At 34.9% G+C, this 12453-nt stretch overlaps 1 protein-coding gene across 5 annotated transcripts in view; it reads right to left on the reverse strand.

Moving 5' to 3' along the window:
• REDIC1 (regulator of DNA class I crossover intermediates 1) overlaps window positions 1–12453 on the reverse strand; it is a 119490-nt gene that overhangs the window by 81233 nt on the left and 25804 nt on the right. For 4 of the 5 annotated variants that reach the window (XM_078338916.1, XM_009003637.5, XM_078338913.1 and 1 more), the window contains exons 4-8: window positions 11113–11251; window positions 8588–8720; window positions 8166–8214; window positions 6771–6956; window positions 4401–4516 (exon numbers count right to left, since the gene is read on the reverse strand). In XM_078338916.1, coding sequence (XP_078195042.1) covers window positions 4401–4516; window positions 6771–6956; window positions 8166–8214; window positions 8588–8720; window positions 11113–11251 — 623 coding nt within the window. Of the gene's footprint in view, window positions 1–4400; window positions 4517–6770; window positions 6957–8165; window positions 8215–8587; window positions 8722–11112; window positions 11252–12453 lie in introns of those variants that run through there. The other variant, XM_078338915.1, reaches the window with a different exon arrangement.

The following is a 12453-nucleotide window of genomic DNA, read 5'->3' on the forward strand; positions in this document are numbered from 1 at the left end:
TTGGGAGGACAGAGGTGTCCAGGAATTTATCCATTTCTTCCAGGTTTACTAGTTTATGTGCATAGAGTTGTTAGTAATATTCTCTGATGATGGTTTGAATTTCTGTGGGATCTGTGGTGATTTCCCCTTTATCATTTTTTATTGCATCTATTTGGTTGTTCTCTCTTTTCTTTTTAATCAATCTGGCTAGTGGTCTATTTTGTTGATCTTTTCAATAAACCAGCTCTTGGATTTATTGAATTTTTGAAGGAATTTTCGTGTCTCTATCTCCTTCAGTTGAACTCTGATCTTAGTTATTTCTTGTCTTCTGCTGGGTTTTGAGTTTTTTTGATCTTGCACCTCTAGCTCTTTCAATTTTGACGATAGGGTGTCAATTTTGGATCTCTCCATTCTCCTCATATGGGCACTTATTGCTATATACTTTCCTCTAGAGACTGCTTTAAATGTGTCCCAGAGGTTCTGGCACGTTGTGTCTTCATTCTCATTGGTTTCGAAGAACTTCTTTATTTCTGCCTTCATTTCATTGTTTATCCAGTTAACATTCAAGAGCCAGTTGTTCAGTTTCCATGAAGCTGTGTGGTTCTGGGTTGGTTTCTGAATTCTGAGTTCTAACTTGATTGCACTATGGTGTGAGAGACTGTTTGTTATGATTTCAGTTGTTTTGCATTTGCTGAGGAGTGCTTTACTTCCAATTATGTGGTCAATTTTAGAGTAGGTGTGATGTGGTGCTGAGAAGAATGTATATTCTGTGGATCTGGGGTAGAGAGTTCTGTAAATGTCTATCAGGTTTGCTTGCTCCAGGTCTGAGTTCAAGCCCTGGATATCCTTGTTGATTTTCTGTCTGGTTGATCTGTCTAATATTGACAGTGGAGTGTTAAAGTCTCCCACTATTATTGTGTGGGAGTCTACGTCTCTTCGTAAGTCATTAAGAACTTGCCTTATGTATCTGGGTGCTCCTGTATTGGGTCCATATATGTTTAGGATCGTTAGCTCTTCTTGTTGTATCGATCCTTTTACCATTATGTAATGGCCTTCTTTGTCTCTTTTGATCTTTGTTGCTTTAAAGTCTATTTTATCAGAGATGAGAATTGCAACTCCTGCTTTTTTTTGTTCTCCATTTGCATGGTAAATCATCCTCCATCCCTTTATTTTGAGCCTTTGTGTATCCTTGCATGTGAGATGGGTTTCCTGGATACAGCACACTGATGAGTTTTGGATTTTTATCCAATTTTCCAGTCTGTGTCTTTTGATTGGTGCATTTAGTCCATTTATATTTAGGGTTAATACTGTTATGTGTGAATTTGATACTGCCATTTTGATGCTAGCTGGCTGTTTTGCCCGTTAGTTGTTGTAGATTCTTCATTATGTTGATGCTCTTTAGCATTTAGTGTGATTTTGGAATGGCTGGTACTGATTGTTTTTTTCTATGTGTTGTGCCTCTTTCAGAAGCTCTTGTAAAGCAGGCCTGGGGGTGACAAACTCTCTCAGTACTTGCTTGTTTGCAAAAAATCTTATTTTTCCTTCACTTCTGAAGATCAGTTTGGCTGGATATGAAATTCTGGGTTGAAAGTTCTTTTCTTTAAGGATGTTGAATATTGGCCCCCACTCTCTTCTGGCTTGTAGTGTTTCTGCCAAGAGATCTGCTGTGAGTCTGATGGACTTCCCTTTGTGGGTGACCCGACCTTTCTCTCTGGCTGCCATTAGTATTTTCTCCTTTATTTCAACCTTGTTGAATCTGACAGTTATGTTCCTTGGGGTTGCTCTTCTTGCGGAATATCTTTGTGGTGTTCTCTGTATTTCCTGCATTTGAGTGTTGGCCTGTCTTGCTAGGTCGGGGAAATTTTCCTGGATAATGTCCTGAAGAGTATTTTCCAGGTTGGATTCATTCTCTTCGTCACATTCTGGTACACCTATCAAACGTAGGCTAGGTCTCTTCACATAGTCCCACATTTCTTCGAGACTTTGTTCATTCCTTTTTTGCGCTTTTTTCTCTGATCTTGGTTTCTCATTTTATTTCATTGAGTTGATCTTCAACTTCTGATATTCTTTCTTCTGCTTGGTCAATTCGGCTGTTGAAACTTGTGTTTGCTTCGTGAAGTTCTCGTATTGTGTTTTCCAGCTCCTTTAATTCATTCATATTCCTCTCTAAGTTATCCATTCTTGTTATCATTTCCTCGAATCTTTTTTCAAATATTTTTTCAAGGTTCTTAGTTTCTTTGCATTCATTTAAAACATGTTCTTTTAGCTCACAAAAGTTTCTCATTATCCACCTTCTGAAGTCTAATTCCATCATTTCATCACAGTCATTCTCCGTCCAGCTTTGTTCCCTTGCTGGTGAGGAGTTTTGGTCCTTTCTAGGAGGTGAGGTGTTCTGGTTTTGGGTGTTTTCCTCCTTTTTGCGCTGGTTTCTTCCCATCTTTGTGGATTTATCCACCTGTCGTCTGTGCAGTTGCTGACTTTTCGATTGGGTTTCTGAGTGTACACCCAGATTGTTGATGATGAAGTATTTCTGTTACTTGGTTTTCCTTCTACCAGTCTAGCCCCTCCACTGTATGACTGCTGTGGTCCACTCCAGGCCCTGCTTGTCTGGGGTGCACCTATAGCAGCTGCAGAACAGTGAGGGATGCTACCAGTTTCTTTTTCTGCTATCTTTGTCCCAGAATGATGCCTGCCAAATGTCAGTCTGTTGGATATAGTCAGGTAGCTGCTTGAGGAGACAGTCTGTACTTTATAGGAGCTCAAGTGCTGAGCTGTGAGCTCTGTTGTTCATTCAGGGCTGTTAGGCTGCTACGTTTAATTCTGCTGCAGCAGAACTCATAAAAAAAACTCTTTTTTTCTCACATGCTCTGTCTCGGGGGGGGTTGGGGCTTTCTTTGTGAGTGTCCATTGTGCTGCCCTGCCCTGCTAGGAGGCAGTCTAGTCACTATTTGCCTGCCGAGGCTCCGCCCTGCTGGTGTGAGGTTCGCCCTGTTGCTGTAGGCTCTGCCCTGCTGCTGCAGTCTCCGCCCTGCTGCCATGGGCTACGCCCTGCGGCGGAGTCTCTCTGTTGTAACGGAGTCTTTCTGTTGTAGCAGGTTGCCTCAGCAATGGTAGGCTGTGTCACCAATGGGCGTGTACCTCAGTAGGGGCGGATTGCCTTGGTAATGGTGGATGCCCCTCCCCCACAGAGCTGCACCATCCTGGGTTCAGCTGTGCCCTCAGGGAACCTCTCCACCCAGAGTGTTTGGAACCGCCATTTTGTTTGTCCCACTGCGCTACCCCAAACGCTGTTTCCCTGGAATCTCCTGGCCTGGCTCACTGTGCAAGTCCTGTTCAGTCTCAAGGTCAGCCCTCTCAAGTCTCAGATTGCCTGTTCAACAGGGCACCCGGACCAGTGCGCTTTGTGCCGAGCACTGTGTAGCGCTGCTGCACTACAGAGCCGTCCGCTGGCTGCACCTGCCAAAACCTCTGCCTGGAGTCCTGTGTCTCTTTTATACCTGGGAATTTCCCCGTTCTGTGGGCAAGAAAGATCCATCTGGAAATGCGGCCCTGACTCACCCTCTCCATGCATTCACCGAGAGCTTCAATCCTGGGTTGTTCTCACCATGCCATCTTGAATCCCCCTCATTTAATATCCCCTAATATAAATTAAGCTTTACCATAGGTATGTATGTATAAAAAAAAACCCAGCATATATAGGGTTTGGCACTGTCTGCAATTTAAGGATTCTACTGGGGGTCTTGGAATATATCTCCTGTGGATAAGGTGGCATTATTGTACTGTATATACAAAAAATGAAAGTGGGATTCTGTTCAACTACCAAAAATGTGAAAAAGAAATCACCATTTTTGCAGAAAATAAAACAGTAATTCATGGAGACTACAAAATGTGCAAAATACCTTTGTCCAAAATAATTTTAAAACTAAATAAATGACTTTGGGAGGCCAAGGTAGACGAATCACGTGAGGCCAAGAAATTGAGAGCTGTCTGCCCAACATGGCGAAACCTCTTCTCTACTAAAAATACAAAAATTATCCAGCTGGCTGTGGTGGTACATACCTGTAATCCTAGCTACTCAAGTGCTGAGGCATGAGAATCACTTGAACTCAGGAGGTGGAGGTTGCAGTGAGCTAATTGTGCCACTGCACTCCAGCCTGGGTGAAAGAGTGAGACTTTGGCTCAAACAATAACAGCAACAACAACACTTAAATAAATGAAAGGTAGATGTCCAAGTTAGAAAATAATTACTTACCTATTTTAATTAAATGATACATTTTACTTTGTGATTTTTTTTTTCTAGAAGTATTACTTAGGACTGTTTATATTTTTAACTAAAAATATTTGTGTCCATTAAAATCAAATTTCTAAGTGAAAGTACAGAATGCTAAAGCTTCTTTATTTCCTTCAGCATCTTTGCTTACCTGTTTAATCTTTCAAATAATGTCCCAAATCGTGTAGTTTTATGTGAGGGACTGAGAACATCTTGACTTTTATTTAATTTGGAAAGCAAGGAATCAGAACAGTTAACATTACTGAGCTGAAAAAAAAATTGAAGAAATTGCTAAAGTAGTAAATGTACATACATACCATAAAATGTCATACAAAGGAACTACATTTATATTTTAAAATCATAAAAATAATCTAAAGGAAAGTAATTTTACTGATTGAAAACAAAATAAACACTTTTCTAACCAAAAAAAAAAGAAATGCCAGTATTTGAATAATTTTTAAAATAACAGAGTTGATACTATGGTAAGCTAATCATTTTCTCCAAGTTGAAAAAAAAAAAAATTTTTTAAATACCCCAGGACACCAGGATCTTGAATAACTGTAAGTTAAATTTCTCTGACAGAAAACAATAATTTGTCCCAAGAAAACAGCTGTACTTATCTCAGTTCTTCCATTTACTGAGTAACTTTAGACTACTATAATTTTTCTGAGTATCAGTATTATTCAGTTCAAAAGGGGGATAGAGTGTAAAGACTATGATTAAAAGCAGATAAGATAATCAATTTGTTAATGTGGAAAGTACCCTATAAATGTAACTTATATATTGGCCAAACACTAATCTATTCATCAATAATTTATATATGTCACATATTTGATTTATAACTCATGAAACATAGAAATGGGAAGTCCAAACACGTCAATGACAGAATTGTTGGGAAAAAAAAGGCCGGGGTTAGGGGGAGACTCAGAAAGAGATACTGAAAGTCTTTGGGGGGAAAAAAAAGAACAAAGTCAGAGAGAGCTGATACTAAGGACTCAGCTAAATAATATATCTGAGAGGGAGTGACAGAGGTACAAAACCTTATTCCTTAAAACAAAAAACAAATCAAAAGAGAAGAGAATATAGTATTACATATTTGATAAACACTACTTAACCAAAGATCAGGAAACTCCAAGCACTTTTTCTTCTAACTTGTTTTTCAACCCATTTTCTTTTGTATTTGATAATTTTATTTTTTCTCACTTTTTTCAAAATTCCTCCAAGTACATTATTGAATACTTCCCTAGTATTTCATGATGTGACACTATGATTGAAAAGGGACATTTCTCTTTTCAGTCTTTTACCATATTAAGCATGTTATTTACCTCTCTGGAGTTCATCATTAACCTGCAGTATGTAACATGTAAAGGCAAGAAAATTAAGTAGGGATTAAACAGGTTTTTATCCTCTATCCTTAAACTATGTAACAGAGCAAGGACAAGTTATAAGCTGAACTAGAATGTAGGTTTTTGTCTTATGAAATACAAACAGAATGGGTAATTTAATGTCTTTCATTACATCATTTGAAAATTATTGGGCCTTTATAATGAGGTTAGCATGGGTCACTGGAATATAATACATCATTTTCTCTTATCTGGGAAGTCTTCAATAAAGACTTTAATAAAATGGAATTACATATAACTATATCATATAGCATATATATAATTGATATACTATAATATATAGCTATAATTTATAAAATTTAAAACTATAAATTAATTATAAATTGATTTATAGATAATATATATATAAATATAGTATAAAACCACTGCATGCTAAAAATGGGAGAAATTCAAAACTAAGTATTCCTTTTAAAAAGACATAAACCAATGGTTTACATAACCATTTTCCTCATTACTATTAGATATTCGTATAGTAAAACTAAACTAAATTTTTTTTAGATTATTTCCCAGTATGCTTTATGAGAGTTGTATTTTAGAATCTTAGTATCTATTTTATATTTTTAACTTTAGAGAACACAATGATTGAACATTTTAGCACTATATATCTCTATATAAATATATTCGAATAGGGTTAATTGAAAAACTTCACATAAAAACTCATCTTTCAAATCATAAAAATAATCAAGCTCAAGCCATCACAATTCACACTTTATGGGACTACTATGACATCTCTGAAACTGTATATTGCTATTCACAGGACTCTTTCTGTATCTCCTATATTGGGTCATTACAACATCACCAACTAATCAATTACAGTGATTACAAACATCAGCTACTCTATAACACACTGAACTACTTTCAATTTTACTATCAATAATTTTCCAATAGAATGATAAATTCCAAGATTAAAAAAAAATACTCCAGTGCTGAGATTCACAGTCTTCTACAGTGCAGAGAATTAAGTTTTTGTTCTAAAAGGAATTATCTTTAATTTACCTCCTAATTTGTTTATATCCATAGCAATTCAAAATGTAAATTTTTAAAATCTATAAAAAGAGAAAAAAGTTTCATTAAAATATAATGATATAAAATGCTAAGAACTAATGACTCAAAAGTACCTTGTCATTCTGCTTTTTCTCATATGCAAGTTTCTGAGGAGTAGGTGCTATTCCAGGTGTGAAATTGAGTTTTGAAACATGTCTGTTAGAAGGTAACTCCAATGAAAAAGATGGTGGAGTGAAACTGTAGTTCTCCATTTTGCTCAACTGAGGGTCAAGCATACTATATGAGTCCATGTTTTTTGACTATAGGAAAGAAGATAAAATCATTTACATAACCAAAATACATAAACTAGAGAAGAAAGTAAGTCAAAATAGTGAAATTAAAATATGTGAAAAGGGCAGCGGTTGCAAAAGAAAAAGTCCTAAAGCAAGGCAACCCATCAGTAATTGACAGAACTTTCTAGGACAAGAGTGGTTATCAGTGAAGATTATAATCAAAAGCACCTTTCCCTCTGCCTTCCCTACTCCTGCTCCTCTCCATCCTCAAGCTCCATTCCTGTAGGCTACCTTCTAAAGACAGGAACTCGAAGTTTCATTTATACACAATCCAGGTAACACGATTTCTAAGGGATTTTAGTATCATTGCCATTATCTTTCTCATCTAGTTTAACTCTGGCAATTCAAAGGGAAAAAACGACAGCTAACAATATTAGCTGCTAGACATTAGATGTTAAAGCCTCAAGCTTTAATTATAATCTATGCATTTTCTTTTCTTTTCTTTTCTTTTTTTTTGAGACGGAGTTTCGCTCTTGTTACCCAGGCTGGAGTGCGATGGCGCGATCTCGGCTTACGGCAACCTCCGCCTCCCGGGTTCAGGCAATTCTCCTATCTCAGCCTCCTGAGTAGCTGAGATTACAGGCATGCACCACCATGCCCAGCTAATTTTTTGTATTTTCAGTAGACCATGTTGACCAGGATTGGTCTCGATCTCTTGACCTCGTGATCCACCCACCTCGGCCTACCAAAGTGCTGGGATTACAGGCGTGAGCAATCTATGCATTTTTTAATTAAAATTTTCTTTGCTAAGAAAAGTATTTGCTATACTTGGAAAGAGAAATAATCTTGGGATCCAAGCGATGGTTGGACATCACAATTTGATATAAAGTAATCTAGTTACTATGTTTGAACAGATGAATTGCTCAATAATTATGTAAGCCCAAAGTAAGAATTCCTAAGAGAATTATCCTTGGCAGCTCATCAGTAACAAGCAGAATCTAATGTTATGCAAACATAGGTCTAGTCACATTACCAGCAGTCCAAAGGGATTCTTATAAGCAATCAATGAAAATATTCTTAAGGCATAGCTTTCCCAAGCTGGAAAAAGCTTTTAAAAGAATTAAAGACTCAAAATTTTCTGTAAAATAATTTTCTCCAAGTATTCAGACAGTTAGATCATTAGGTGGCATGTCACAATTGCTGAAATATCCTACAGAATTTTTTTTTGAATCTCACCTGAACTGAGTCAAGATCTTCCTTGCTACTTAGTCTTTGATAGTTTACACTAATGAAAAGAAAAATTTAAAGTTAAAAATATAAATGGAAATAAAATTGACCATCTCTTTATATATTTAAAATTCATACTGTCCTACACAAAACATATAAAAATCTAAATAAATCATTACAGGGTCATAATATTACTAAGTTTTATAAAAACTATATTAATACTAGAGATAGATCGACATTTTTATGATAAGGAAAGTCAAACTCTGTGTACAAAATCTGGATCATTTGATGAAGGTCTTAATAGTTGTATAATACTGTCAAAAGCCAAAGGAACAAAAGCTGGAGGTAGGAAGTAAGTACTTTATACATTTTCCAAGGAATAAAAGTATTGTTGATAACACCTAATAACATAACTCCTAGCTAAAACCTACTTGTTTTCTGTATCATCAAGACAGAGTTTAGAAGGTACACAGTGAGGTGACATTGGAAGTTCTAAATCACGCTTTTTCAGGGGCATTTTTATGTCTCTATTCATGTTCACATGGGTTGGTCTTCTTACAGTTTCTACAAAAAAGACATAATTTTAAAATAAGAAAAATAAAATCTTGTGAAAGTACTGTTTAATATATTATGTTCACCAAATAAATGTATACCTAAGAAATTTCACTAAAACATTTACATTCTACCAGTGCTAAAATAAGTCATTACAATATAAACAACTATCACAGAGATTTTAAAATATTTTTCATCATCTTATGTACTCCTCATTATAGGCACCCTATTAATTTAGTTCTACTTTTTCTTCCACCAAGACTTTTCTGACCTTCAGACTATATTAGACACTATGTTATATATTCCCACAGTATTACATCTTTTCTCTTTCTCTAGTCAGTACTTTTACCCACTCTATTTTTGTGATACACCCACCCCAACTATATACATAGTTATAGTGTAGATTTTATTTCTTATAAAATCCCTGCCTCAAGCCTGGCACAGTGGCTCACGCCTATATTCCCAGTTACCAAGGAAGCTGTAGTTGGAGGATTGATTGAGGCCAAGAGTTCAAGACCAGCTTGGACAACACAGTGCCACCCTGTCTTGAAAAACAAAACAAAACTCTGCCTCTCTGGATAAAATAATTGATTTGGCAGTAGCCATCCAACTGAAGATGAACCAATACTAGCATCCCATTCTGCTAGTTATAAGTGAAATTGTTTCACTATGAGATTGGTACCAGTAGCAGAAGGCAATATTCTTGCAGTGGAATTTTAAAATGTGGGACCAGAGAAACAATTTGCAGTCTTTCCCTGGTGGCAAAACTAGAGGAGATGAGTAATATTAGTTTCTTAAGGCCATGTGTTGAGCCTCAATGATGAAGACAGTCTGAGAGAATAAAGTTAATAACTGAAGTGAAAAAGAATCTTGGTAGTATTTAAGTCCCTGTTTCAAGTTGCCTCTGAGGCCCATTGCACCATCACTCTTCTTGTTAAAGGAGTAAAAAGATAACTGTTTTGAATTTCTGTCATTTGCAGCCATGAGTCCTGACTAATAAAGCTTGCTTCTGTTTTATCCTCAGCACCCAATAAAGTACTTGTCATAGGTGGCCAATAAAAATATGCTGAAGAAATAAATAAAAAGAAAGTGCAGTGGTTCACAACATTATCCCCAAATTAGGCATCTTGCCATTTAAGAGAACAGCAGAAGTAGGAAGGTTACTCTCAGCTTTTCCCTGAAGCAGACCATAAAACCCTCATTTGAGAGGTGCTCTGGTTATACTTGGAGGAAAATAAGATCCCTGGCTCTGAAAACACAAAGTCACAAAGAAGCATCTGAACAAAAAGGCCTTGCTAAAATCCCCTCAGGTTATTACTATTTGATCATTCTTATAAAAATCCAATCGTACTTCTTGAGGACTGTCCACTTTTCATTAAACCTGGCATGAAAAATACACAAGTTTAGTCATTTCTTCCAATCTTAAGATCTTAGCTTTCTTATCAAGGCTCTTATGTCACATAAAACTTACTAAATAAATCTGTATGTTTTTTCTCTTGTTAATCTGTCTTTTTTTATTGAGGCTTTAGCCATAAAGCTAGCAACAGATGAGAAAATGTATTTTTATTCTCCTACAACTGGAAATAAAGGTAAATACATCAAAAAGATTTAGAACAAAGTTTTATTCCCCAAGTCCGTGAACAATGTATTTATTCTTTCTAAAGTATAACTAAATTTACTTGTGCAACCTGTTATCCATGGAGGGAGAAAAAAATGGTGAAGAAAGGAAATGAGGACTATTAATAGGAAATACATGATCAATTTCTATACCTTCACGATAAATTGTCTTATTTTTATGCTCTCATTTTAGCGCTGGTTTTAAAAATTAAATATCAGACACAAGTTCCTCTAAGAGAGTAAAAATATACTCTAATTAAACTTTTTATTTACTTGAAGAATCAAAATGTAAGACAAAATGGACTTTATTTTGCAGTATTAGACTGCTATGATTAACATCCCAGGAACATGTAAGAAATAATTAAAGTTATGACATAGGAAACTAATCATTGAGGCAAAAATCTTTCCAGCTCTTCCTTTAATATCTGTCCTGTAAACAGTAAAGAATAATTTGTTGACATGTATTAACAATTATTCTCTGCTCTCTAGCTAAACTTTGGCAACTACAACTACCTGCCTGTATAGAATAATGTAACTATACTATAATAAGTTGAATGCCACCTAATACATTAATTTTATATAGCATATACAAAAACATGAAAATAAAAATAGATTAAGCAACAAAACATTTTAAGCAGATATTAACTAAGCATCTAATTTGAGAGCAACCAAATTTTAAAATTAACTTTCCACATACATTGAGCTCAAAAATTATAAACTAATTAGAAGGCTAAACATTATTATGATCACATCAAGTTCAAAACAGAATGTAATTGGAATGACTTACCAGGAATTTTCTTCTTGCAAGATATCTGATTTACCATGTAGAGGTTAAGAATGTCTAAGCTGACAGCAGAATTTTTGACAGGAGATAAAACTCCCAGTGATTTCATTTTTGATTTTAACCTGTGTTTTTCAAAATATTCCTAAAATAATTAAAAATTAAAAATAATGCAGCAACCATGTGTTGTTAGACAGAATTATAAATGATAAAAAAGCAATCATGTTAAGTCATGGACTTACTATTTTTACATTTTGTGACATCATCTTTATATGTTTATAAATTATAATTAATCATAACTTGCACTTTCTCTAAAGACTAAATTTCACAGCCTTTTATGATCTTAAGCATAACCTTTAAAACAGAATGCTATGAAGCTATTCTCTGAAATCAAAAGATTAAAAATTATCTGTATACAGAAAGTTTAAAAAAATCTCATAACAGAACAACAATTCTGACAGGCTAAAAACTTGTTTATCTATGAAGTATGCTACTCTGCAGCTATAGAAAACCTTAAAAATATGCACAGTTGAGTGCCATTAAAAGTCAACAGGAATGAAGAAAAAAAAGCTATGTGCAAATTAATCTGCAACCAAAGCCAATTTCATTTACTTTGTTATCCCTCCATGACTTCTAGATGTTTGGTTTTTTAGCCAGACTTGCACATAATTATCACTTTATCCAGTTTTCATTTTCTTTGTTTGAACTGTTATTATTCTTTCTTGCTGCCATTCTTTTTCTTTCAGATTATAACATTGATTCATTTAACAATTAACTAATATTTATTTATCAAGCAACTATTATGTGCTAGATATTAAGAAATTGTGAAAACCTCTTCCATTAGATAACTCATAAAATAATTATATAAATATAATTATAAATGTGAAATTATCAGAAATGAGAAAAGGCCAAGATGGCCACATATTTAGGGCAAGAGGTCATATTTCAAATGTTACATATTCTATTTATTTTTAAGAAGTTGAGACCCCTTCACATTAACATCTTAGAGTATTGTTAATTATAACTTTTAAGTTTATAAAAATCTTGAAAGAACTTTAAGAGACTTGTCAATAATCACACAAAAAAGTAAATGTCTTATTTTACAAAATAATATAGATAAAAGGTATTTGTTCATATATCATTTGAGTGATCTGGAACCCCAAATTAGACTAAAATATATTTTTAAAGAACACACCATGTTTCAGCAATGAAAAAACAGGATCTTCAGGATGTAAGTATCTTCCCCCTTGAAACAATAACTCAGTCAATGCTATATCTTACAATCTTGTCCTGAATTAAGAAGATGTTAGTTACTCTGTACAAAGTACAAAGGCACTGTACTTTGTG

Source organism: Callithrix jacchus, chromosome 9 (assembly GCF_049354715.1).
Source record: "Callithrix jacchus isolate 240 chromosome 9, calJac240_pri, whole genome shotgun sequence".
In the NCBI taxonomy this organism is placed as follows: Eukaryota; Metazoa; Chordata; class Mammalia; order Primates; family Cebidae; genus Callithrix; species Callithrix jacchus.